Source organism: Leptonotus elevatus, chromosome 7 (genome assembly GCF_054856555.1).
Source record: "Leptonotus elevatus isolate MCC_2025b chromosome 7, RoL_Lele_1.0, whole genome shotgun sequence".
NCBI classification, from domain to species: Eukaryota; Metazoa; Chordata; class Actinopteri; order Syngnathiformes; family Syngnathidae; genus Leptonotus; species Leptonotus elevatus.
This window is the reverse complement of record NC_141245.1, coordinates 26,674,922-26,701,693: the sequence shown is the minus strand read 5'-3', so window position 1 is coordinate 26,701,693 and position 26,772 is coordinate 26,674,922. Positions and strand designations below refer to the sequence as shown.

The following is a 26,772-nucleotide window of genomic DNA, read 5'->3' as shown; positions in this document are numbered from 1 at the left end:
CGTGGTTCCGCCGGGAGGCTCAGCGGCTTGTGACGTCATCACTACTCGAACGCTTGGTCTTCCGCCATTCCTGACCAGCGTGCGCGTGCGCGTGCTCATTGCGTGCGGACAGACAGACAGCGTGTTGTTGTCGTCGTCGTCCATTTGTCGGTTTGTTTGTTGCAGGTGGGCAGGCAGGTAGCCGACATGGGCAACTGTCTGACGGTTGGCCCCAACGAAGCCTTGGTGGTTTCTGGTAGGACCTCGTCTTCTTTTTCTTTCTTCTTTTCATTTTGTATATGTCCTTTTTTTGCAATCTCAACCGAGCTAGGTTAGCTAACCCGATGCCAGGAGCTGCTCGGCTAGCATGGCTAATGCTAATGCTCGCCACTCAAGCGAGTTTAGCGGTCGCTTTTTCGACCCTTGTGAGGAGAAGCGCGTGACATCATGGATGGATGGTCCAAACCAGTGTGGTGACGTCACGCGCCTGCTCTTGTTGTCTTATTTCAAATGGGAGCGGGTAACCGGGCTGCGGTTCGTAACTTTGCACGGGAGGGAGTGGGACAAAGAGGATCTTGCTCATAATTAGCGGTGGGCCCGGCAACATCGATGCGCGTGTCAAGTTCGTAGAGGAAGTCACGTCGGCGAGTGGAGCGTTTTGTGAAAACCACGTGACCGACACAGCCGCGACGTCACTCCCCGCTACCTGTTACCAGGTGTCGAGCTTCATAAGGAAGTGCCAAAGCGCGTCTGTTAGCGGGTTGCGTCTCTAATGATTCGCACCTTTTGAGGCTCAATAATTCCCTTCCAGTCGGTGTGATGGAGATTCCGAAAGGAGAAGAGAAAAGATTGTCCGACTCGGTAGAATCAAATTGCGGTCGAGTCTTTGGATTGGCCATTTTGGTCAGCTGGTTTCACTTTTCATTCATTCCAGGAAGTGATTCGACATGAGCGCTTTTGTCGCCGTTTAGCTCAATGGTTAAAGCGGCGACGAAAGCGTGTCAGGATGCCTTCGCTTTATGGGGGTTGGGTTCGAATCCCAACTACAACGCTTTAATGTCACATGTTTTGTTTTTTAAATTACACACAATCTAAAAAAATATATATATACAAATATGGCAGTAAAAGAAAAATACAACAGGTGTGAAGGTGAGGTAGAAACTCATTACGGGCACAACTTAAAACATTTTTTTACTTTATTCACTAAATTGTTTACACCACGTGTTTCATGAATGTAGTTTTTCATTTTTGAAATCAAACTTCCATGCATTGGATTAGACAATTCTGAGTCCTCGTGTTTTTCACAGTATCTATCATCCAAACATTTTGAATTTAGATGAAGAAATGAACACAATAGGACATGCACAATTTTATGTGATAAACCTTATTAGTCTTCTAGTATTTGTTTTAATTTTTTTTTTACAAATGTATGCACAAGAAACCATCCTTCATTGAGTTTTTTATAGCCATAAAAATAATTTTCATCATTATCCAAAAGCTGTGAAAACATACAATTGCTGTAAATGCTATCATTTATTTATCTGACTTTGTTTTATTGATGTTATTTGTTTTCTTTTTGTTGTATTGATGATTTTATTTTGTTTAGCTTCTATATGCTTTTAACCTCCCTGGCGAGTTCCGTGTTTGATTTGTTTGTATTCAATTTTCTCACATATTTTGTGTACTGTTTATTGTTGGAATAAAGTTTATAAGAAGGGAAAAAAGTGACCTCGGTTACCTGTAGTGATATTTAAGTTCCAGCAGATGTCAGTATTCAGTGACACAGTATCAACACAGTGTGTCGTCGTGTCAAACCGCTTCATGGCGCCCCATCGACCCATCACTACTCATAACATTTGCGGACATGGCTGAAAACCACCATAACAGAAAAAGTCACCCGATGGCTACGGTTGTCTCTTTGAAAGCCGTTCGGCTATTTTCAGCCGATCGTGTGATCGCTTCAACAATGAATACGTTTCAAAACCCATTTTGTCACTTGCCTTGGACTGAACGTGACATCGCGCCCAAACCCAGAAAACAGGTGAGCCGTGATTGGTCGTTACCTATTACCTTAGCATCAGACAGGTGATGTCATTTTCAGTCGACAGCAAGTGGAACGATGTGGTTTTAACTTTTACGGGTGTTAATTGTACATGAAAAATAAGAAGTTGTCATCCAATTGATTGTGGACAGAACTTTTTTTTTTCTGCTGAAAATGGCTCCTCTTCTGAATGTGTCCTCCCCGTCGTACCTTTGCTTGGGACACAAGTGAAATCTGCAGGTATTAATAAGGATTTCATCACCCAAACCTTTGCTGATGTAAGCGATGCAAACGTGCGTCGCTTTCCATCCAGGAGAGTCGGAAAAGCATACGCGCTCAACTTTGCCAATGCGCGACGGGCATCAATTATTGGCCGACGATTGGCTCATGTCGGGTCTGCTTGCATCCTCACAAATGGAAAGCGGCTGCTTTTGAAAAAAATGAATTGGAAAACGAGTTGACACAATTGATTGATTATTCCAGATGGTCGTTATTGCAGGCGTGTTTTTTGACCAGATTGTCTCGCGGCGATATCGCAGCAAAATATTTGCGGTGAATCCATCATCGCGTTTTCAAAATTCAGGCGGGCCGGTCCGAGCAGACGTTTTGACCGGCGGCCGTTTTTGACAAAAATCTTCTGGTCGTGATTGGAATGATTTTTCTTCTTCTTGTGGGTTTTCAAGTGAGCGTGTGGCGTTGCGCTTCCCCTCAGGCGGCTGCTGCGGCTCCGATTCCAAGACCTACGTGGTGGGCGGCTGGTCGTGGGCTTGGTGGCTCCTCTCCGACACGCAAAGGTGAAGACGCGCGCGTCGCCCTTCCGCCAACTGGCAAAATGGCCGCCCCCTGACATGGATCCAGATGTCTGCATTTAAGTCCCCACGATGCTGCATCCAAAAAATACATGCTTGTGACTTGTGAAGACATTTTGGGCTTGACTTCCCCTTTAAGGGGGGGCGTGGCCATGGCATGACGTTGTTTGTTGTCAGACTGTTGTTTTGGTTGCCGTGGTGATGTTGCGCACGTGCCTGCAGAATCACGTTGGAGATTATGACGCTGCAGCCGCGCTGTGAGGACGTGGAGACGGCGGAGGGCGTGGCCATCACCGTCACGGGCGTGGCTCAGGTAACCATATGCAAATGTCTCACCGATTGATTGATGTGATTGGAGAATTTGCTTGTTCAAGCTTGTCTGACATTTTCCAGTCTTAAAAGTAGTCGCCCGATTTTGAGGATGTGCCGATATCCGTTCAAATCAAAGGGGCATCCAAATTGTCCACATTAGAACCTTTGATAGCGGTTGCAACCCAGCTAAAAATAAATACATAAAAAACGGCAGCGAAGCACATTCAGAAGCAAAAAAAGAAAGGACCTCCATTGACAACATGAAAAGACAAGAAATGAAAAGTGCAACGTTGTTGTCTTGGCTGATGGCGAGCGTCGTCCTTGCCCGCCGTCCGTCAAGAGCGCGTCGTCACTGTCGCGTCGTCACTGTCGCGTCGTCACTGTCGTGTGTCTCCCGCGCAGGTGAAGGTGATGACGGAGCCGGACCTCCTGGCGCTGGCGTGCGAGCAGTTCCTGGGCAAGTCGGTGACGGAGATCAAAGCGGTGGTCCTGCAGACCCTGGAGGGACACCTGCGCTCCATCTTAGGTGCGTCCGCGCAAGGCAAACATTTGGCAAAATAGGCACCAAAGGACACTTTTGTCCCCAAATTGTCACTTTGCACGCACACGCTTGCACATTTTCCATTGGGACGTTTTGAAAATGGAAGTCAAGTTGCAACCTCCCGCCCGCCATTGGCCAATTTAAAAACTCAAAAGAAGGCCTGCAACCAGCAAACATGTCGACCACCAGTTCAAATCGCAAATTCTTTTTTTCTTTTTTCTTTTTTGCATTCATTTGATGAGTTGGATAAAAAAAAAACATCCTTTTCTTCAAAAACGAGGCCTGATTTCAAATTTTTCATGAACAGACAAAAAGTGATGGTGACTCACTTTCCGCATTTTGACAAAATGTTGAGTCCAAACTTTTGAACAACACAAACGTCTGCTTTCAAATCAAACTCAATCATTTAGCCGATCAAAACCATTTGATCGAGTTCATCTCTTTTGCCGGACATTTGGTTGGCTCGCTCCCTCCTGTAGTGTCATGTGACGCGTGTCATGTGACGCGTGTCATGTGACGCAGGAACGTTGACGGTGGAGCAGATCTATCAAGATCGAGACCAGTTTGCCAAACTGGTGCGGGAGGTGGCGGCGCCCGACGTGGGTCGCATGGGCATCGAGATCCTCAGCTTCACCATCAAGGTGGGTCGTCCGTCCGTCCGTCCGACCGACCGTCACCGTCCACGTCACGGCGCCGCTCACGTTTGCTCGCGTCTTGCAGGACGTGTACGACAAACTGGACTACCTGAGCTCGCTGGGCAAGACCCAGACGGCCGCCGTCCGGCGGGACGCCGACATCGGCGTGGCGGAAGCCGAGCGGGACGCCGGCATACGGGTAAGCGGGCGCCGGTCCGGCAGACGTCGCGGGCCGCCGTCCCCCCCGTGAAAGGCGGCTGTCGGCGTCCAGATAGTCATCCGCCAAAGGGGAGGGGCCGCCCTGCTCCAATGGCAACTTTTCTGCAAAACACACTTTGTGTATGTTGCGCTTTATCCACATGCCGGACGCGCTCCGAAGCGTTTCCCACTAAGGATGGATTTAGTTGCCCTTTAGTTTGAAATGCTCTCCTTTGGTCGGACCCTGGTCAAGCGTCCCACCCAGGCTGGCTCAATCCATCTTTGCTCTCATCCTAGCTAATGCTAAGCTAGCCGGGGTGTTGGCCCCCACCCCTTGACAAATTCCTGTTGTTTGTCACTATGTGTGATGGGGGGAGGGTTTGATTGCATTTGCGTTCATTTGATTGGCCGAAGATCACTTGAAAGACTTCGCGGCGTGCTCGCGCGGCAAATGTTGCCTTTCAACATTTGTGCGTGCAGGAAGCCGAGTGCAAGAAAGAGATGATGGACGTCAAGTTCCAGGCCGACACCAAGATGGCCGACTCCAAGCGAGAACTGGAGCTGCAGAAAGCGTCCTTCAACCAGGAAGTCAACACCAAGGTGGGCGCGCAAAACACGTCCTGATTGGTCGGCTCCTTGACAATCAGTGGACAAAAAAACATCGTGATGATCATTTCATTAAAAAAAAAAACAAATCCCAGAGAAATGAGGAAAAGTACAACAAATATTTCATAAAAATCTGAATATGTGCATCCATGGGTGTCAAACTGCGAAGAGGCAGTCAGTCGACTGCAGGTGGAAGTTGTAATGCCACCAATCGCCACTAGATGTGAATTTGGAATCATACGCAGGACAAACACACAACCTTTAATATGAACATTTTGGGTACCAAATGATTTCTGTGACTGAACGTTGCTTTTCTCCGGGGTTGCGTTGGCAGAAGGCCGAGGCGCAGCTGGCGTACGAGCTGCAGGCGGCCAAGGAGCAGCAGAAGATCCGCTTGGAGGAGATGGAGGTCCAGGTGGTGCAGCGGCGCAAGCAGATCGTCGTGGAGGAGAAGGAAGTCCAGCGCGCCGACAAGGAGCTGACGGCCACCGTCAAGCGGCCCGCCGAGGCCGAAGCCTTCAAAATGCAGCGGCTGGCCGAGGGACACAAGTGAGAAACGCTGGCAACGAGAGCAACAAAACTCCCGTTGCGATGAGCGGCGTGACAGGTGGCCGCCATCTTTGCGCAATGCTTGCCAAGGCAAAATGTTCCACGCGACATCCAAACAAATCAGTTGCTGACTGACGTCGGCGAGTCGCTCCACAGCCTCCGGCGCCCGTCAACTTTTTAGGGCGCGCGACGCCGTTTGCCGGAATTTCACCACGTATGGACATTTTGGGCTGCAACTCGTCAGCCAATCAGAGACGAGCGTCTCAAGACGGGACCAAAGAAGCAGCCGCCGCTCTTTTTTCGGGACGCCGAGTCAGCAAAAATGTCATCTGCCGTTTTGAAAATTGCGGCACTCGGCTCGTGGTTCGAGCGCACTTGACGCATTTTCCTGACTTGTCACTTTGCTCTGATGATTTCCAGCGTTGGCCGCCGTTTTCTCATTCGCAAATCGCTATAAAAAAGAGATTTTTTTGGTCTTTTTAGTCGGAAAGTGTCGAGCAAGCGGAGCATTTGGACGGACGCGCCTTTTCGTGACCACGTCCGACAGGCCAACGACAAAGTCAGGAAAGAAATGTGGCGGCAAAATCCAAGTGGGATGGCGGCGACGTCGCCGGCCGCCATCAGCAAAATATGGCTTGTGCGCTCTCAGTGGCTCGCCGTTTGCCGCTCGTGGACGGGATTCGTCTCGGGGACGAGCGCTCTTTCACGCTTGTTCTGCTTTCAGGAAGAAGCGCGTGCTGATAGCGCAAGCGGAGGCGGAGAAGATCCGAAAGTTGGGCGAGGCGGAGGCGTCGCGCGTGGAGGCGGTGGGCAAGGCCGAGGCCAAGGCCATGAGGCTAAAGGCCGACGCCTACCGGCAGTACGGCGACGCCGCCAAGACCGCCCTGGTCCTCCAGGCCCTGCCTGAGGTAACGCCGCCCGCATGCCCGCCGCCCGCCGCGCTGCGCCCGGGGCTCAGGAAGTGATGTGGCTTGTTCCCGCAGATCGCCGCCAAGGTGGCGGCGCCGTTGGCCAAGACCAACGAGATCGTCATCCTGGGCGGGGACGGCGGCGGACGTGTGGCGGGCGAACTCACCCGACTCCTGGCTGAACTGCCGGCGTCGGTCAACGCGCTCACCGGCGTCGACTTGACCAAGGTACCGGCGCCAAACGTTATTGACACCGACGGGTCGTGAGGCCCGCTCCAATATTTGTCAGGAACATTTCAAAAATCTGGAATGACTTTGTTTCGTAGTTTTGCCTTTGTCCGACTTGACCAAAACATTCCAAGCAAATGAAAAAGACTTGCGAGCGAGCGAGCGATCGAACCTTCCTTCATGTCGTTCCATATTTGATGGACAGACGCAGACTGAAGAACTCTTGAGATTCTGGCTCTTGCCGGCAAATTTCCTTTCCTGTCCTGTCCGAGCGAGCGAGATGACCTGCAAGTACTTTGACGATAGCGGCGCTTGACTTGCACCAAATTTTGGGAGACGTTTCCGGATGCAACCTTTGGCAAAGGTTGGAATTTTAGCCACAATTGCTGACGGCAGCGCGATTGGCGGGACGCGGACGTCGATGACAGACGACGCAAAGACGCTCGACTTTCACACGCAACACGTTCAAAATCATGTTTAAAAAGGACAAATCTCACTCCACAAAAATAGTAATAAAAAAAATGTGTTAAGTAGTCAACGTTGAAAACAAAAGGAAATGCAAAGAGGAATACAAAATGATTGATTCGAAAACGTGCAATTCCAAAATCAATCATCAGTGACAAAAAGCACGATTGGTATTTGCATCCTTTTCGTTTTTGAACGACGAGCTGCAAAATCATCCGCATTTGCAAGATTGCAAGAAATCCATCTGAAATCTGATGGCGTTTTTCTGGAACTGGCGGAATGCAATGAGCGCCATTTTGGTTTGCGTCTTGCACGGATTGCGTCGCTGCTTGCGTGACGTGCGTTTCGATGCGTGAAGTGCAGCCAAAGTGCGTTGACGCCGCCGCCGTCTGCTGCTCGCAGATTCCGCTGCTGCAGAAGATGGCCACGACCAGCGCGTGAACGGCGGCCACGGTCAGTTGCCCCAAATCTGCTTTGGCGCCTTTGCGGACCTTCAAGCTCCTTCTGGGATCCTGCCGGCCGGCGTTGGACGTTTCCGCAAGCTGCTTCTTCTTCTTCTTCTTTTTCTTCTTCTTCTTCTTCTTCACTTTTCTGCTGTTGGGAATCGCTTGCTGCGGGCCGTCAAACTCATTTGCGCACATTCAGCACAAATTCAACTGCTGGATTCGCAAGCAAGAAATGACAATTCCAAATCATTGCGAGTACATTTGCAAAATATCCACATTGATTATTGCTGCAAATTGTGATTGTGAAAAGTCTTCATCAAAGTAAGCGTTGCCGTTCACGGGCAACTTCAGCTCAGCTCGCCGTGCATGCAGCTCGCTTGTGTTTTTCCATTTCCTGTTTGATGCGAGTGTGACGTTTGCAAATGTGCCTCCGTTTGCCACCTGGCACGCGAATCCCACGCCTGCAGCGCAGTCTGGACGCCGCTTACCTGATGGAGGCGTCAAGAAAAGCCACGGCGGACCACGGGAAATGTCGGCTCGACCCGCGCGGAATCTTTCAAGCGGACACGAGCGAAGGGCCGTGTTGACCTGCGGCCATTTTGTAGCGCGCTTGCAATGTGGGGGTGAGAATCCCACAAGAAAAGTAATCAACATATCCCAGCATGCACCGGTGGGCCGACGTGGCGGTGCTATTTCTTGATTTGAGCCCACGGGAGCGGCCGGCCCACCATGTGGAGGGAGCGGCCTGTTCGTGCAAACGCAAGCCATGGCGCTGCAGAGCGCCGCGGTCGCCACGGCTGCTCAGGAGGCACGTCACGATACAAATGTGCTTGTTACAATCCAACGTTGGATTCTTCCGGTCAGTTTCAGTGACATTTTCACTCCTCAAGTGAGAAGTCGTTGGTTATCCGAGGTCACTTTTATGAAATACAATGCACGCACATCCACAACCTTGCGCAACACATGCATCACGTAAGCAGGGACAAACTGAGGTCACAACCATCCTTTAGAATTAGGAAGACATTTTGTTGGGCTGTGGCAAGCCGGCCAGTCGAAGTCAAATGCCAGAGAAGCCCCCCCCCGGTGGGAGTCCAATACAGCCCTGAAACATCTGCACGTCACTCAGTCACATGATCCGATATCAGTAGTAGACAAACTGGTTTCCCTGCTCCAACGCAGCTGATTCCAATCCACAGGATCGTTATCAAGCTTCTGCAGGAGTCCAGTCCTACTTTGCACACGACTGTCGTGTACTGACACATTTGGGATGCGTCTTTACTTTTCTACGTCTGCTTTGACTGTGATGATTTTTTTTGGTCTTATTTAATTGACAAATGACTTGTGATTAATCTTGTTGATGTACTTGATGTTGTTCTACTGTCAACGTGCATTTGTGATGACATCATCCTCCTCCTCCTCCTCCTGGGGGAAAGGTCACAAGAAAGGTGAACCTTTTTGAGGAATGGGAAGTGAAACGATGATAATCACGTCTGCCAATATTTTGTTGACAAGGACTCAATCCGAATATTTGACATGGTGAATGCATGACATAACTTTGAAGTGACATCGTTAAGCGTCTTTGGGTCGGATTGAAACCTCCTGTTCAAATGTGGTCCTTATCATATTACCTTTCATAAAATTGGTCAGTCCCCACATCTGTCTGTAATTCATTTATTTTCTTTCAAAGTCAAAAGTGTCAAAAACGTTACTATCTTTTCCTCCCCTAAAAAGTCTTGCTTTTGGAGATGTGAGGCTTTCACATGACGCAGCAAAATATAGGTTATGACATTCTTTTTTTTCTCAACCTTTATTTAACCAGATTAAATTAACATTGAGATCAAGATCTTCATTATGACTAGATTATGAACAAACAAAAGTGAGAATTGTGGTTTTTTTTGTGTTTAGTGAATATTGTTTATTTGTGCTGTTTTTCTGTATTAGTATGAATCTGGCTATAAACAGTTTTGTGCTTTTAAGCGTTTATATATTTTTTATTCTAAATTTTCAATCTGTAAGAAAACAAAAACAGGCAATATTTTTGCAAAGAAAAGTGAATAAAACGCGAATTTGTTATGCGGCGCTAGGGAGGTCTTTTTTAAGATGCGTACCTACGGCGAGCGAGGCGAGGCGAGGCTCGGCTCGGCTAGGAGGGGCAAAGTCGTCAACGAATTCCATACATCGGAGTGAACGGTAGGAAAAACGTCAACAAAGTGACGGTTGCGAACAATGGCGTGCAATTACAACAAGGCGACTGGGAATACCGGTCATATTTTAACAGCAAAATACTTGACGTTTTATTTTTGTATTTTTCCATCGACAGCGCAAGCTTGGGTGTTGACTAAAAGTAAGAGCCGATTGATAATTGAGCAACTCACGACGTACAATAATTTCAACGTCCTCTTATTTGTTCTTAAATTTGTATTTTATTTTAATTTCCGTGTCGTCGTATTGCCTTTGGGGGGAACGTCGCCCTTGCCAACATGGCCGCTACGTGACGTAGTACATCGGGCTGCAGGTGTCAGACTGCATATCGAGTCGTCGCTTTCCGTTCGTGAATGGGTCGCTTTATAAATGATTGCTTGTCACCACCAAATTACGCCGGTGGCCGTCATGTGTTCGGACGAGATGAATGTCATATGACATTTTTGCTTTTTGGGTGGCGACGCTGATTATTACTCAGGCATTCTCCGCGGGCGACTGGTCGTTGAGGTGGGAGTGGACCTTCCTCTTGCGCATGCGTGGTGAGCGCCACACGACAAGTGAGCAACTGAGCACGGCAGGGCCTCAAGCGAGCAGGCGAGCAGCGGTCATTTTGTCGCCGATTCGGCTCAAGTCGAGGATGTCGTCGTCGTCCCTCCGCGAGATGAGCGCGTCACGTCGCTAGAATCGAGGAGCGTAAGTAGCAAACACTCGACTCTCTTGACGCCGCCCGTTTGTCACTCTCGTTAGCTGGTGGCTAGCACTAGCCTAGCTAGCTGTATCCTCGCACAGTGGTTCTCAACCCTGGACCTCGGGGACCCCCATCCAGCCTGTTTTCCACGTCGCTCTCAGCCAACACGGGTGAGGATCGTTATCAGGCTTCGTGCAAAGCTTGCCGACGAGCTGATCGTTTGAATCACCTGTGTTGATTGAGGGAGACATGGGAAACCGGCTGGGTCGAGCTCCCGAGGACCGGGGTCGAATCCGAGCACGAAGACAAAGGCTGCGTTGGGAAATAACTCCACTGCTTCACACCAACCGTTCGGAAACTCGGCTCCTTGTTCAAATGTGCTGTTCGCTTTAGTCTGGACAATTATGGAAACAATGCTGATCATTTTTGATTGACATTGAAACCACTATTAAAAATTCTACGATTTCCCCTTAAATTCAATTGTTGGTGCTAAAAGTCAACTACTACTAAAGTAAAAGATACTTAAGCCCCTCCCTGCGTATTATTAGCCCGACGGCCCACCAGGCTTTCCTGCATGTAAAATGGAGAAAAAGAGCAGTCTTGCAACATGGCCGCCGTGTTGTTGACGTGCATGCTGCCCACTTTCAGGTGAGGAGCTGCAGCAGCGGATCACCAAGCGTTGACGCGCCGGTGCACTTCTCGGCCTTGGAGGATTGGACCTGGTTTGGTCTGGCGCCTGATCGACACCTGTTAGGAGAAATGTGAACCCGCAGCGCCAAGGCGTATCCTGAGACGAGTTTAGTGGCACGTTTGCTAAAACACTCGCCAACTGACGAGCAGCTCAACATCGCCAGCTATTCCGACAGCGCCAACGTTGTGCAGAGCAAGAACATCAGCCACGCCGACAGGGTGGCGGTCTTTTGGCCGTCTCCGCCGGCCTCGCTGAAGAGTCGCTCTCCAACCGAGACCGCCATGGACCCGTACGAGGCGCCGTTTCACCCGCATGACCTGACTGGATCCGCCCCTTCGTGCCAGAATCACGGGCCGCCGCTGCCGAACCGAAAACTCACCCACGAGCCGCTGCAACAGCATCGTCCATTTGATGCTCTGCCGCTGTGTGGTCAGGACCTCGTAGGCTCACAGACCCTCACCCGGACCTCGGACGCCGCGTCCAGCGGAATCCAGCTGCCCCGCTCCCTAACGCTGGGAGCCGTAGCAGATGGTCTCCATCCTCGGCGAACCGTGGCCGGCGGTCTCCAGCCAGCCCACCGCCAGATGCCAGGCGCCGTACCCGCTGGTCTTCATCCACCGCACCCCCAGACCGTACCCGGCGGTCTCCAGACTCCGGGAGTTGTGTCCGGTGGCCTCCAGCAGGCCCCTCCGGGGGCTTACGGACCCCGCAAGCTCCCGGACTCGGACGCGCCTCCCAACGTAACGGTCTCTACCTCCACCATCCCGCTGTCCATGGCCGGCAGCTTGCAGCAGCGGGGGGGCGGCGACCTGAGCAGCATCGTGCACCAGATCAGCCAATTGTGTCAGGCCCGCGCCGGGGCGGGCGCCACTTCCGTGTGCGAGGGCCAGATCGCCAACCCCAGCCCCATCAGTCGGAACCTGCTCATTAACGCCAGCTCCCGGGTGTGCGCGCCGGGACCCCCCGACGCACTCGCGTCTCCGCCCCCCGGCGCCGCTGTCCGGTCGCAGCTCGGCCCGCCGATGGCCGCTTTCCCCCCGGATGCCGTCCAGGTCCATCGGCAGTGTGTTTGGACCCAGCCTCCCGAGGGGGTCCGCCCCTGCAAGAGCATCCGCTTGGACCGCGCGACGGAGCACGCCTTCCCCGCCCGGACCCTCGGCTACCTCTGCAAGCCACCGTCTCCCGCGGGCCCCCCCGGCCCTTACGCCGATCGCGCCAACTCGCCGTGGGGCGCGAGCCAGGTGCCGACGGGCTTCCAGGCGGGCCGCGTGGTAGGAGCCAAGTACCGATTGAGCAAAGAAATTCTTCCCGGACACTCCAAGATGGCATCGGACTTGGACTTCCTCGGGGGGCGGGACTTTGCGGCGGCCGGCTTTCCGGATCCCGCGGTGGACTCGATGGACAGTTCGGCCGCGGGCCCGCCTCGGGGCGCCGCTTGTGCTCTCCGTCGCGCCTACCCCTAAACGGCGGATTGACGCCTGGCGTTTGGCTTCGGGAAGCGGGTCCAGGTTTGGCGCGAGGACTCGGCGGCGCAAATCAGATGAGAAATACTTGTGGGCGTTCCCGAGCATGGAAGAAGTCGGAGTGGGCGGAGTCACAGCCATTGGCGTGTTGAGCTCATGTGATGGGAAATCAAGTGGCTCTTGTTGGCTTGCGGCCAAATGTTGAGAGTGCCGATGATTGACGAACGTCAGGAGTTGCCGCGTCGCAGCAACTCGGCAACATTTCAATCATGCTTTTGTCTGACCTTTCATTTCCAATAAATGTCACTTCAAAAAGGACACTTTTTGTCAGAGGAATTACTCAACATCATTTTCATTGTTTTGGGATTGATTGAAGTGTATTTACATTCATTCTTTGATGAATTAGATTTTTTTTTTTTTTGCATTCCTTTAAATATTTTGGGTGAATATTTGTCCCCAAATCAACATCAGTGGACAAACCAGCTCATTGTTTGCGGATCTGACATGAAGTCATACGACCTTCTTCGAGTCTTTCTGCATGTTGTCGAGAGAAAGAAATCACAATTGGCCAAAACCTCCTCTGAGGCCTGCAAGGGTGATGTCACGTGACTTTCCCGCCTATGGTTTGGCCCCCCCACCCACACATTTTGATTCCACGAGTTGAGAGAAGAAGAAAACAATCCTTTCATACACATAATACTAAAAATGACAAAAATAGCAATTCCACTCCACATAGCAGATTAAATGTGATCTTGTAATTGGAAACTTTAAACTACTTTGCCTAATTGTATTCATAATTCAGTAATATTTGTTTTATATACTCGTAATTTGGGTATTTTTTAAGTTGCTGAACTGTACGTGTGCTAAAAAAGGGCAACATATTTGACTTTGTGTGTTACACTCATGCAGTTAATTGCTTTTTATGTGGATAATGGCAGGATGAAAATGAGTCATCCTGTAAGAAATAGAACAGCCAATCGTGAGGCATTGATTGCATGAAAAGTGAGGTCACGTGGACTGTGCCGATGGATTGTGTTTATGAGTACTGATAGTTATGATAGATGCGTGGTTAACAAATCGCATTGCTGGTGTAAAGCGCACAACAAGCACTTCACTATGCAATGGAAATGACGTCAAATTTCAAAGTAACACGTGTCAGTCACTTGTTGCAGCGTTGCCCTTTTTTTAAGCAGCCTCCACGGCAAAAATAGATACAAAAATACAATCGTGATTCGGGCAAATTTGCGACACTCAAAACACCCACTGAATGGCAACTTTTGCGGACAAGCATCGCGCTTTAAATGCGGTGCGAAACTGCAAAACAAAGTCCAACCACTTCCTGAACCCGTGAAGTGTCGCACGTCATGGGTGACGTCATTTCCTGGAATGCCTCGATACGCGCTTCTTCAGATCGTCTCGATGAAAGTTTCCACACACACACCAAATTCAAAATCGATACGCGCTTCAGAAATGGCACCGAAGCTTCTGCCAGATCAGTGATCAGTCTGTCCCGTCACGACGCAGGACCGCGTTGTGCGCATGCGCACGACTATCTCCAAAGGTTAGGGTGGGAGTGTTAGCAATAGCATTAGCGCAGCGAGCTAAGCAACCAACCGCAGTGTAATGGCGGCCTCGGTGTTGTTGGGCTCTGCGGCGGACAACACCGGACTCGGCTTCGCGGTTGGAGCAGGCGGCGGTACCGGCGCGGGCGGCGTCCTCGTGGCCGGTAACAACGGCCTGGCGTCGTCGGCGGCGGGCCCGGTGCCGTGGAACCGTTCTCTGGAGCGGGCTCTGGACGAAGCCTCGGCCACCGGGTGTCTGAACCTCAGCGGCAGGAAGCTCAAGGAGTTCCCCCGCGGCGCCGCCAACCACGACCTGACCGACACCACCCGGGCCGGTGAGTCCCGCTCAGTCGACGCCGTCCGAATATTCCCCGAGCGGCACTTTTGGTGACGCTTGCGAGCGAGTCGGGAGTCTCGGCAACTTCCAAGTGACAACAACATGTTGCTCGAGCCGCCACCAGCGAACCACATTCAGTCCAACGGTCCCGGGTCCAAGTCGGACCGTTCGGAGACGTTTGGTCGCTGTCGTCTTTGTTGCGTTTAGGCGACAAGGCCAACTTTTGTCAACTTTCGGACACTTTCGAGGACACTCTTGACAACTTTGCTGATGCTAGCGCGTTAGCCCGCCGCGTTAGCATCCTGCTAAGGCTTCGACTGGCGCGTTTCATCGGGGACGTCAAACTCTTGACTTAAGCTCAAGTGGCTCAATCGACTTTGAACAACAACGATTGTAAATGTTTGCCGTGGCTCTGCTGCAAACCACCGGAAGTACATATTCACATGTATTGCCTTGTTTCAAACCTCGGAACAATCTGAAACGTGTTTACAAAAATGATTTCAACAGCGTCCAACTTACAGATCAAAGCGGATCTAGCGTTTAAAACAAAAGTCATACAGTGGTTTCTGAGAGTTAAACGGCCACAAAAGGCCACCTTGGTATCGGTGGCTGGTATCGGCCGCCGTCACCAGTACTCGATACATTGGAACCAGGCAGGTATCAGCCAGTACTCGCCCGTCGCTACTCTAAACAATTAATTGATCATCCAAATATTGATGAATTCTTTGCTCATGCATTACTTGCCAATCCACGGATTAATCGTTGCACCTGCAGCCAGTTTACAGACGGCTAACGTCGCATTCGCATTGACTGACCGCCGCGTCACTCAACACCGCCACTTTCAACATCACAGATATGACAGGGTTGACTTTGAAGATGGCGAGCCCGAGTTGAGAAAAAAGAACTGCACCTCACGTCCTAATATTTGGATTTGACTGAATGTATGAAGCTTTAAAATGCATCCAAATAATTGCATCAGCGTTCAATTGATTTTGTATTATTGGGCAACCGCACGCACTCGACGTGGGATTCTATTTTCAGCCAGTCACAAGTTTTCTTGCTCTACTACCAACCGACCACAAAGTTTGTTCTTGGAACATCACATGACACAAGACGATGACATCATGTCCGAAAGATAACCTTGTTCATGTGCTCGTGCTGCACACCTAAGTGTGTGTGTGTGTGTGTGTGTGTGTGTGTGTGTGTGTGTGTGTGTGTGTGTGTGTGTGTGTGTGTGTGTGTGTGTGTGTGTGTGTGTGTGTGTGTGTGTGTGTGTGTGTGTGTGTGTGTGTGTGTGTGTGTGTGTGTGTGTGTGTGCGCGTGCGCGTGCGCGTGCGTGTGTGTGTGTGTGCGTGCTGACGCAGACTTGTCTCGGAACCGCCTGTCCGATCTTCCGGTGGAGGTGTGCCTGCTGGTGTCTCTGGAGAGTTTGAACGTCTACCAGAACTGTTTGAGATCTCTGCCTGATCACATGATCAACCTGCAGGCCCTCACCTACCTGAACCTCAGGTAACGCACGCACGCACGCACACAGCCCTCGCTGTCTGTCCGTCTGTCTCTCACCGCCGCCGCGCGCCCCCATCAGCCGCAACCAGCTGTCGGCGTTGCCGGTGGTTCTGTGCAGCCTCCCGCTGAAGGTTCTGATCGCGTGCAACAACAAACTGGTGGCGCTGCCTCAAGAAGTGGGCCAGCTGAGGCATCTGACGGAGCTGGTGAGTCGGCGCCGACGCCCGTCCGTCCGTCCGCGCGGGACCGTCTCTGGCGCGCCGGGACCGTTGATCAGTACCGCCTCCCTGCAGGATGTCAGCTGTAACGAGATCAGGACGCTGCCTCCTCAGGTTGGCCAGCTGCAGGCGCTCCGAGACCTCAACATCAGGAGGAACCACCTGGTCGCCCTTCCTGCAGGTGTGTCATCGGGCTCAACCGTTAATTGCGATTACGCCGTCGTGAAAGGCGGCCATTTCAATGCCCGTTGAAACGGAAGGAGAGAAAGAGGGGGAGGGGGAGCAGGAACGGCACCGCTGCAACCGGCGCCAGAAGCGCACGTCATTTTGCTGAGTTTTTTTGGGCTGCGTGTCAAACATGTCGGATCGGTTTGGTCTTGATTTTAAAACAACACTTTGCCGTTGTGAGGTCGCACTTTTCGGCTGCCGTAGTGTCGCGCGTATTTAACTTTGCCTTCACTTGAGCATGTGTGACTTTACATCGCTAAGTTTTATGTTTTGAACATGTGTCGTGTTTTAAAAAGTGCAGTTTACAACATGAAAAGTGGGGTATGTTGAAATGGTCATCGTAAAAAACGCTGATATAATGGCTTCATTTGATCCTGTCATCAAAAATGCGTTGAAAAGGAGCTTAAAAAATTGCACATGAAATCGCAATCGCCATTTTTGGGGGGGAAATCGCGATGATTATTTTCCATAATCGTTCAGCCCTCGTGTGTTACAATACGTGATTTCACTTGAGATTTTCTCAAACTCCGTTTTAATCATCGGAATTTTTCGGGTTGGAGTTAGCCCGGTCGGACGGCAGCCATATTTGACAAATGGATGCCACCAAAGAAAAACGTCACGTCACGTCTTTGGCAGCGGGAAAAATGTTTTCGCCTTTTGATGGACGCTTTCAAGCGGTGTTGATTTCTTTCGCACTTCGTCGCTCTCAAAGACTTTGTGGGGCCCGAAGTTGGCAAAAGATGGCCGCCATCGCCATCGCCTGTTGTGAAGCCCCCCAGCCGGGAAAAGCCACCATTTATTTGTAACTTTCCGATTTCTGGGCCTGATTTCAGTCAACAAAACGCTTTTTTGGTTGCGTTCCTTATTGTGTGTTTGCGTGACGCCGCATGAGCGCGGGCGGATGTGTGTGCGTGTTTCCAGAGCTGGCCGAGCTGCCGCTGGTGCGCCTGGACTTCTCGTGCAACAAGGTGACGTCCATCCCGCTGTGCTACACGCGCCTGGCGCAGCTGCACGCCATGGTGCTCGACAACAACCCGCTACACACGCCACCTGCGCAGGTACGCCACCCGCAGGACGGGAAAAGAACACGTTTGAACAACGGGGCAATTTGAGCTCCTTTCAAAATGGCAAATGTCTGGACATGAGCGCCGAACGGGAAACGCTGTTCAGGAAGTCAACGGCGTCCTTCTTCGTATGGCCAGGAAGTGCGTTTGAAAAGGTTCCGAGTGTTGCAATTGGCTCCCGTTTGAGTTGAACGCGCTCGCTCTGCACGTCACGCATTTGAAACGCGACAAAGCCGCCGACGTGCTTCAACACGCGCTTTTATGGTGACGTCATCGCGTCGGCGAACGGAGCCCAATCGGAACGGCGACGTACGTTTGGGACGCAAGTCGGAGTACAGCGTATTTGATGGATGCGCGAACGTGACATGCGTGATGTCGCTGACACGGCAACAAGACCTTGAAAAGAATGCAATGACAATATTACAAGCAGCTGATTTTTCCAAACGGCGTTGAGCACTCGCAGGAAGCGACCTTCCTGCGAGTGCTCGCTCGCTCATGTCCAAAAGTTGCCAATCAATAATCGTCGTCAATAATCTTGTCTTGTGCAGATTTGCATCAAGGGCAAAGTTCACATCTTCAAGTTCCTCAACATGGAAGCCAGCAAGACGACCCCTGACCTCCCAGAATACGACAGACGAACTTTGAACTTCGGCTCCTGGTCCGAACTCATCACCTGTGCACGCACGCACGGGTTTATATTTCTAGTGGGGACATCTCGTGGACACAATGCATTTCCTCGACCCGAACCTTAAAGCGATAGTTCGGCTTTTTAGACATGAATCCGTTTGCGTGTCAGCCGCATATGCAGAGCGCCGCACAGCAAACTTTTGAACACAAATTGTTTTTAGAAGAAAAAGGCTTTATTTTTGTGACCCGGCCCAACTTGCCGGACGACTTTCGTCTCGACCAAATCCGTCCAGGTCCCGGGTAACAGGACGCCGTCGGTGCTTTAGGTGAGGACGCCATTCATGTCCACGACCCCCAAATATCCCTTTAAAAGTGACTGCCTTACCCTAACCCCTTTTCAAAAACCCAACCCGAACCCAATTCAAACCTCAACTCGAAAACCAAGTTTTGACCCTCAAAAAGAGCTTTGGACCTTTTGGTGGTCCCCACAATGATAGTAAAAACCCAGAAAATGGTCCCCATGATGTGATATAAACCCGTGCGTCACACATGACTTCCTGTGGGTCTTGCAAATAACAGCCTCATTTGTGTGTGCGCGTGTTAGTGTTGATGAGCCGTGTCCCAGTCGGACCTACGGCGCGTTGGATTCGGGCTTCAACAGTGTGGACAGTGGAGACAAAAGATGGTCAGGAAATGAGGTTAGACTCTCGCACGCACGCACGCACGCACACGCAATCTGACACGTATAAGAAAAGCATCACGCTAATGATTTGGTTTGCGTGCTGCGTTGTGATGTCATCATGTGGCGCCACTTGATAGATGTGTGACATCATCAGGATGGATGTGAAAAAAGGATTGGAGCGGCCTTGTTGCTTCTAAGGATGTCCCGGCCCGATCACGTGATCGGAAATCGGGCCCGATCACGTGTTTGCTGACTCGATCGGAATCGGACGTTGTCTCCCGATCGGGACTCGAATAAATATACGAGGTTATTTTTCCCATAACTTTTTATTCAATCTGGAGTTTGGCGGTGGCGCAGACTGACACGTCGTTTTTCCCACACTCGCTGTGCGTCACTTTCCTACGATGACACTATTAATGCCATCGAGCGGCGAGGCTGAACAAGGAAATGCCGCAGAGTTATTTACGAGTAGATGATTATGCGTCATTATAACACTTTAATGTGGAAAGCTTTCAATGATTTACTTAGCGTCGTTTAACCACGATCCACTCGTCATATAAAAGGTGTTGGGGTCGTTTTGTTTTAAAAAAAATTATAAAATCTCCTTCATAAAATGCAGAGGTATCGGATCGGGACTCGTAATCGGCCGACCTCAAAATGAGGTGGTGACTCGGGTCCAAAAAAGTGTGATCGGGACATCCTTCGTTGCTTCCGTTTGTTTGTTTTATTCCCAACAACAAAACGGATGCAGCCATTTTGTCCAGTCACGTGCTCGCAATAGGAACCCAAAAAGTTCTCATGGCGGTGGACTTGACCAAAAAACGTCTTTTGGTTTCTGTCTGTGAGTCGCATGATAACGCTTGAAAATGAACAAGAAGCGCTAATCATTTTTTTCCATGACTGTGTATCATTTTGACAAATCGATATCATTATCAGACACATCATCAATAGATATCATTTTGTTTGCAATCGGGATGTGGGATCAATCATTGGTGGACTTGATAGATTAATGACATCCTGATGTGCGTGCGTGTTGTGCGTGTTGAACAAGGAGCTCTCCGAGGTTCCTGCTCGTGTGCTGGACGTCCACAAAGAGTTGAAGCGAGCGGCGGCGGCGGGGGCGGCGGCGGCGGGGCCCCCCCTGCTGGCCAACGGGACACGTGAGCACACTTTGTTGAGCTTGGCGGAGGCAAGCAGGCGTAGCGGGAAGTCACATGGTTGCTGCGTGCGTTGGTGCAGATGAGCTGGAGCAGATGGAGTTCATCGACGGCGAGGAGGAAGAGGAGGAGGCGAAGGGCGCGGCGGGAGGAGAGCGAGCGGCGGGAGGAGAGCGAGCGGCGGGAGGAGAGCGAGCGGCGGGGGAACGGGCCAGCCTCAGCTCGCAGTTCATGGCCTACATCGAGAGACGCATCAGCCATACGGTACTTTGGTCACCGCGGCTTCACCAATATTAGCTGCCGTTTACAGCGCCCCCTACTGTTGAGCTGGCAGAAGGCAAAAGCGCCACTTTGTCCACGTCAACGTCATCTTTTGTGTGTTTTCTTTACTTTCACGCTTTCATACGCTTTTGTTTTTCATTTTCTTTTTGTTCTGTTACTTGTTTGATTTTCAAGATTCGTTTTTTCATCATTTCCTTTTTGTTTTTCCTCTCTTTTTATGTCTGCTTGATTTATTTCGTGACTTTGGTTTTTCACGAGTTTCCATCGTTTGTTTGCTTGTCCAGAATTCTCCAGGCAAAGTCGGCTCATGCAGAGCGGACGACTCGCGAGCGAGACAGAGCAGGTACGCGCGCTCACGTCCGCCTTGTCGTCACGTTGACGTTTACCGCCATGGGTTTCGTGTGTGTGCGTGCGTGTGTGTCAGGAGCGCGCCGGACGGGGCTACAGCGCCACCTAGCAGCCAGGTTCAGGTGAGGTCGCGTCAACCGTTGTTGACCTGCGCGTGACCTCTGCGTGACCTCATGTGCGTGTGTCGCTCAGAGAGGCGCGGGCGTGGAGAAGATGAGGCGAGAGGCTCAGCTGGCCGCCCTCAGGTACGACGAGGAGAGACACAAGACACGCCCCCTGCAGAGAGACGCCAAGGTACCAGTAGCCAATCACGCGCCGGCTTTTCATCACATCCAAAATGAGAAAGAAAATGTCTTAAGTGGTCAGAAAGCAAATGAAAGTCATGTCAAGGTGCCACTCAATTTCTTTAACATCTGGAAATTGATCCAAGTTAATTGTGGGCGGGACATTTGTGGGAAAAATGCCGTTTTCAAGCTTCGCTTGTGCTTGAATTGAACGGCCAAAGAAATAAAGCGGGAAAAGCAATTTTGCAGCGTCGCGCCCACTTGGCCTTTGCTGTGACCCGATTGCGGCTTCCAACACCTGAAAGTCGTGCGTGTGCGTGCCTTTGTTTCCTTTGCAGAGTCCAAACAAGTCCAGTCCGGACGACGGCAAGGTAGCCACGCCCACACTTTTCTTCCAGCACTCCCACTGTGTGTGTGTGTCAATTTGATGCCTGTGCGTGTGTGTGTGCGTGTGCGTGTGTAGAACATGTACCCCTTCAGACGCTCGACCCACACAGACGACTCCGCCCTCTTCATGGTAAGAACGGTTCGCACCTTCACTGAATTTGCAACTTGAAAGAACGCAGCGAGCGCTTGACAATCCTGTCAAGCGCTCCGGAGCAAAACCACGGATGGCTGACGTACGCCAACATCCACTTTCTTATTTGATTGTAATTTCATTTTGTCTTTTGTGACTGGACAAAAAAATGAAAGCGCAGCAAGCTTCCCGCCGCTAATGCTAACATGCGCGCTTGTGTCCGCAGGGCGAAGAGCGAGGCGGCCTTTCGCCAAGCGGTAAGAAGGGACCGCCCACCCGATGCCTTTTGTCACAGCTTCAACGCTCGCATTGACTCCGCCTACTTTGTATCGCCAGCCATTCCCGGTCACGCCTCCTCGGGGGACGGCGCTCCCTGTCGCGGCGTACGCCCCGAGAGCTTCCTGTATCGGCTCAGCCAACGAGAAGAAAAGAGGAGAGGTGAGCGAGTGCCGTTTGCCGTTTGCCGTTTGTCGCGTGTCCAGCTTGACTTGCGTCTTTTTGTCCTCTAGGGGACGCTGCCGCCTCCCCTCCGCACCCGCAGGAAGTGGCGCCCGCCGCCATTGGACATGACAACCAGCTGGTGGAGCAGCTCAGGAAGGTCGCCTAAATGTTTGTTTATACACGTGAAGGGGGGGGGGGGGGTCGGGGGGGGCTGAGCGTGAGCGGACGTCCGTTGTCTTTTCATGGACAGGCGCACGTGAGCTCAGCGTGTAAACGGGCGCATCTTCATTTGAGTTTTTTTGGGATGGCCCAGTAAATCCCAATTTCAAAATGGCATCAAATGAATATCAATGTTCTCTTCTTATTTCTCATTTGTGGTACTCGATTGAAAATCCTTGAAATAAGGCCCGATACCTGGCATGGATACTCGTGTATCCCTATTGAAAATGTTTCAGTAGTGGCTGTAACTTGGCACACATACTCGGCGGAGGGTGCGAAACTCTCCAAATGGCGGGTCCCACGTGCGGATGACGTCGTGGACGTTTTGCCCTCCCTTTGTTTTGCACACGTCCGTCTCCTTCAAGGGAGGCGGGCCACTTCTTCCGGATGTCGGCGCGTTCATGAGGGGAGCCGCTTCGATTGAGTCTGTTGCGTTCCGTCATCCCACAACGCTCGTCCGGCAAAATGAAGCAAAAGTCCAGTCGCGTGGGAGACGGGTCGCCGCTCACTCGTCGTCATTTTTGTGTTTGGCAGAACATCGAGGGCCGGCTGAAGGTGTCGTTGCCTGGCGACCTGGGGGCGGCGCTGACGGACGGCGTGGTCTTGTGCCACCTGGCCAATCACGTGCGGCCGCGATCGGTCCCCAGCATCCACGTGCCCTCCCCCGCTGTGGTGAGTGCGTCGGCCGCTTGCGATGTCTCCGCCGGTCGCCATGACAACCGTCCGCCGTGTGTCCTCAGCCCAAACTGACGATGGCCAAGTGTCGGAGGAACGTGGAGAACTTCCTGGAGGCGTGTCGCAGGATGGGCGTCGCTCAGGTAACAGAAATTGCCGCGAGATGGAGGATTATTATGATCACGCTTGGGATCGAGCATGACATCGATGAATACAAAAGTCCAGAAATGACGTAAGCAAGTCTTTATGAATAATCTTATTTCAAGGAGCTTGAGACGGTTTGCGGTTTTGACATTTGTGGATCGTCTCGGTTTGTGAATCGATTGCTAACAACTTGAAGGTGATTGGTTTGAATTTTGCTGCAACTTCCAGCGTCGACGCAACATGCTTGAGCGGCGAATGTGTTCGAACGTAGTTGCAAATGTATTTACAAGCACATTCCAACATGATGATGTCATCTTTCCTCACTTGCTTCCTTTCTACTAACAAGTTTGTCTTTTTCTTGTCTTCTCGTCTCCCGCCTTCCTTTTGCTTGTCACGCACTCAGAAGCGCCTGCGCTCACTCTGTGTTTTCGTGACCCGATTGCTCGCCTTCCTATCGTCACGTCGCGCGTGTGGAAAGGAACGCTCCAACGTGAAGCCGCTTTTGGCCTAAGCCCAAAGAGAACGGTCTCGGCGCTCGGTCCGCTCGGGCCGGTCGGGCCGCAAGCAAGAGTTGCGCTCCGATACTCGTGCGTGACATCACGCGACATGACGGCCATTTCCACGGATGGAAACGCAGGTCCGGACGACACGCCCCCTTTCAGCTGCGTGCCTCGTCTCGGACAATTGGCGGCGGCGGACCAATCGGTGTTTGGGGGTCTGGGCCGTTCCTTACGGGACATCCTGCGGCTTCGAAGCCTCCTTCAAGTCGATGTCGGCAAATGAGTAGCAAACAAATGTTGATCTTCCTCCTGATAGCCAAATGTTGCACGTCATGAGCGATTGCAGCGGGGGGGGGGCGGGGCTTCCCTTGTTGCTCAAAATAAGCGACAAGCGAAACTCGTAAGCACCTGGAATGCGTGCTGCGTTGCTGTGCACACAAGTGGACCGGTCGCCAGTCAATCCCATTTGGCCGGACGTCACTCACCCCATGAGCGGTCGTGGCAGGCGGCCTGAATACGGCCACGCGCCACATTTGCGGCACCAGTCAAGAGCGCCTCCGTGTGGTCGATCCCAAGATCCCGCCCATCCTTGTTTGTCCTTTTTTGTGTTTGCTTCATTTCATTTGTGTTGACCCATCTTTGCCTTGTTTTCTTTTTGGCCTTCCCTCCTCCATGTTGTGCGTGCGTGCGTGCGTGTGCGTGTCCAGAGCGACTTGTGTCTTCCGCTTCACATCCTGGAGGAACAAGGGCTCCCCCAGGTGGCCGCCACCGTCAGCGCGCTTCTCCACTTGGCCCCTCCCAGGCACGGCATCGCCGCCGCCACGATGACCGCGTCCTCATCCGGAGCCTCGCTCGGCATGTAGTTGGCATGTTGTCGCCGTGCGCGTGTCAAGAGCGCAACACGTGAAGATCCGCCATCTTGATGCACCTGTTTGCAATAGCGTTAGCATATCAGCAGCCCACCGACAATGCCATGTGTACTTTTGTGTGTGTGCGCGCGCGCGCGACATGACTGACATGACGTCACACGACTGACAAAACATGACCGAAGCTCCAATCGTTGACCTCGTTACTGCTAATAATGAAAGAAAGAAATGTTTTGTTGATGTTCTTCCTTCTATGAGTACCGAAGCGTGTTGCTGCCGTGTGTAATGTCGGACTTGATATTTAGCTAAACCAAGCACTTCTTTTTCCTTTCGGTACGGGTCACCGGTGGCGACCTGTGTAAATACGTGTCTTTGTTTTTTTCAATAAGTCAACACTTGGCCTTATTTATTAGATGTTTTGTTTGTTTGACAGTATTCTAGAAGAGCAGCATAGCAAGTAACTTTGATTTCTAAGACACTAAAAGGACTTTGTGGCCTGACTGTTAAAATGTGATACGTTTCATGTTATAACACGTTATCGCGTTTTAACTTGTAATGTTTTGTGATAGCTTTTCACGTGAAATTGATGATACCACAAAAAGGATCACATTTTGACATGAAATTTGTCGTCATTAAAACGTGACCTTTATCACGTTATATATTGAATGTTTGGCAGCAATGCGCTTCTGTCGATTAGTAATTAGCGTAAGCAAAAACAAGTGGCGAAGCATTCTGAAGTTTTGATGTTTAATGTCTTGACATCTGTGCGATGAACTTTGCCATGTTGTTATGACCTCCGCTAATGTGAAAACAAAACCAAAACGTACGCAATTGGCCTGTGCGAGCGCGCTAGCTAACACGTGCAATGCTAACTATGCTATCGTAAAGATGCGGATGATACGTTGGCTTGTTTTTTTGTCCCCGTCACATTTTTTGTGTCTCATGTTGCACCTTGTTTCTTTCGTTCTCATCTTATTCACTTTTAATGTTCCCCACATGATCACGTCGGCCCCCCTGCTGCATTCTGGGACGTTTGATTGATGAGGCTGCGCCGTCTGCCTGTTTGTGTACAAATGTGTTGTGTAAATACAAAGTGTGCGTAGTTGTGTATATAAAGAAATGGAGTAACGAAATGGCGTGTGGTCTTTGTGCCTACACGCGTTTTACATGTTGCAAATGAGTTGCATCATCCTCTCAGGCTACAAAGAGTTGAGGGGAGAGTTGGTTACCACGGCAACGGTCAGAAAATTCCAATTGTATTTTTTATCCAAAAGTGTTTGACACGTTTCCACTCTTTTGTCTCTTGCTGTAAAAAAAACAAGTCATTAGAACACGACTGTCTGTCAAATAAATATTGGAATTGGAACATCCTTGTATATGTTTGATCATGTTTACAATTTAATAATAATGATGCGTGAGATTTTCCATGAGCGCTTTTTTTGGCCACTCAAGACGCGTGACCATGGATACATTATTCACGTACTCACACATGGACACTGTGGTGGCGGTAAACTAAGTACATAGTGGGGCAGACTGACGGAAGCGTGGATGCCAGTGCGCGCCTACGGCCCCTCCCACCACCACAAGACATTCGCACCTGTGTGAGTGACACTTGAGGTCATGTGTGTGATGTCTTGCCCAAGGACACAAAGACACATGACTTGGGAGAATGGGAATGGAACAGCGGACCTTTTGAACGACTGGCTCTTCCCCTGAGCCACAAACACAACTTGCATCAAACTTTAGTCCTTTTTGAAGACATCCAAACTTGCAAACCACCCCAAAAGAAAAACTGCCATTGAAATGACAAAAGAAAGATTTAGGACGGTAATGACAGCTATGGATTATTTTAATTTGTTTAAGAACAGGACATTATTTCAAATTGACAGTGCAGAATTTAGAAAATGCACAAAGTGATTATGACTTGCAGGATTTGTATGTTAACATCCGTCATATAAAAAAACTAAAAATGTTGATCATTGAATGTTTTCCAGTGTAGCTATGTTTGCGAATTGTGATAATCTGATATTTGAGAATATTTCCTGTTGAAAGGCTGAAGTTAATACTAGGATTTAAACAATTTGAAGTTAAACACAAACATGTCATTGAAATGGGGGGGGGGGGGGGTAAAGAAACTGGGTGCAAAGAAATATTTAAATCAAAATAGTGTTTTGGTAAAAAAAAATTACAAAAAATAGCGCGATTTCTGAGACGAAACTTCCGAATGTAATTTAAAAAAGATATATATCGAAACGTTAAAGCAAACAAAAACAGACTTTCAAATTTAAAAAAAAAGATGTTTCAGATGTATTTGGAATAAATGTGTCTTCCTCTAAAACAGGCAACATTTTGTC

The 26,772-nt window shown here is 50.5% G+C and overlaps 3 protein-coding genes across 4 annotated transcripts; all 3 read left to right on the top strand.

Annotated features, from left to right (window-relative positions):
* Positions 1-16: 16 nt before the first annotated feature.
* LOC147171749 (flotillin-2-like) lies at positions 17-9,370 on the top strand. The gene is made up of 11 exons (XM_086080008.1): positions 17-235; positions 2,733-2,814; positions 3,052-3,142; positions 3,544-3,667; positions 4,205-4,323; positions 4,403-4,516; positions 4,996-5,115; positions 5,456-5,670; positions 6,395-6,578; positions 6,654-6,806; positions 7,674-9,370. Exons 1-11 carry the CDS (start codon positions 187-189, stop codon positions 7,710-7,712), a joined length of 1,290 nt encoding a protein of 429 aa, XP_085936134.1. The 5' UTR covers positions 17-186; the 3' UTR covers positions 7,713-9,370.
* Positions 9,371-9,924: 554 nt separating this feature from the next.
* On the top strand, positions 9,925-13,081 carry LOC147171748 (uncharacterized). Its single transcript, XM_086080014.1, has 2 exons — positions 9,925-10,612; positions 11,256-13,081. Exon 2 carries the CDS (start codon positions 11,580-11,582, stop codon positions 12,759-12,761), a length of 1,182 nt encoding a protein of 393 aa, XP_085936140.1. The 5' UTR covers positions 9,925-10,612; positions 11,256-11,579; the 3' UTR covers positions 12,762-13,081.
* Positions 13,082-14,121: 1,040 nt separating this feature from the next.
* Positions 14,122-25,784, top strand: lrch3 (leucine-rich repeats and calponin homology (CH) domain containing 3). 2 transcript variants are annotated; one of them, XM_086079998.1, is made up of 20 exons: positions 14,122-14,658; positions 16,025-16,169; positions 16,246-16,372; positions 16,460-16,565; positions 17,534-17,670; positions 18,225-18,334; positions 18,908-19,001; positions 20,037-20,145; positions 20,225-20,406; positions 20,709-20,767; positions 20,849-20,894; positions 20,965-21,066; positions 21,395-21,427; positions 21,520-21,573; positions 21,800-21,830; positions 21,910-22,011; positions 22,083-22,171; positions 22,768-22,905; positions 22,974-23,051; positions 24,260-25,784. In XM_086079998.1, exons 1-20 carry the CDS (start codon positions 14,385-14,387, stop codon positions 24,413-24,415), a joined length of 2,172 nt encoding a protein of 723 aa, XP_085936124.1. In that variant the 5' UTR covers positions 14,122-14,384; the 3' UTR covers positions 24,416-25,784. The 2 variants fall into 2 exon arrangements, with proteins under 2 accessions (XP_085936124.1, XP_085936125.1); XM_086079999.1 differs by having other exon boundaries at positions 23,456-24,409.
* Positions 25,785-26,772: the final 988 nt, after the last annotated feature.

Bases quoted from the DNA above. Each gene is read 5' to 3' on its own strand.
- LOC147171749 (XM_086080008.1), top strand. From the start codon at position 187: ATGGGCAACTGTCTGACGGTTGGCCCCAACGAAGCCTTGGTGGTTTCT. The intron at 4,324-4,402 runs GTGGGTCGTCCG...CGCGTCTTGCAG, and splicing joins TCCTCAGCTTCACCATCAAG to GACGTGTACGACAAACTGGA. The intron at 6,807-7,673 runs GTACCGGCGCCA...TGCTGCTCGCAG, and splicing joins CCGGCGTCGACTTGACCAAG to ATTCCGCTGCTGCAGAAGAT.
- LOC147171748 (XM_086080014.1), top strand. From the start codon at position 11,580: ATGGACCCGTACGAGGCGCCGTTTCACCCGCATGACCTGACTGGATCC.
- lrch3 (XM_086079998.1), top strand. From the start codon at position 14,385: ATGGCGGCCTCGGTGTTGTTGGGCTCTGCGGCGGACAACACCGGACTC. The intron at 20,146-20,224 runs GTGAGCACACTT...GCGTTGGTGCAG, and splicing joins CCTGCTGGCCAACGGGACAC to ATGAGCTGGAGCAGATGGAG. The intron at 21,428-21,519 runs GTAGCCACGCCC...GTGCGTGTGTAG, and splicing joins CCAGTCCGGACGACGGCAAG to AACATGTACCCCTTCAGACG.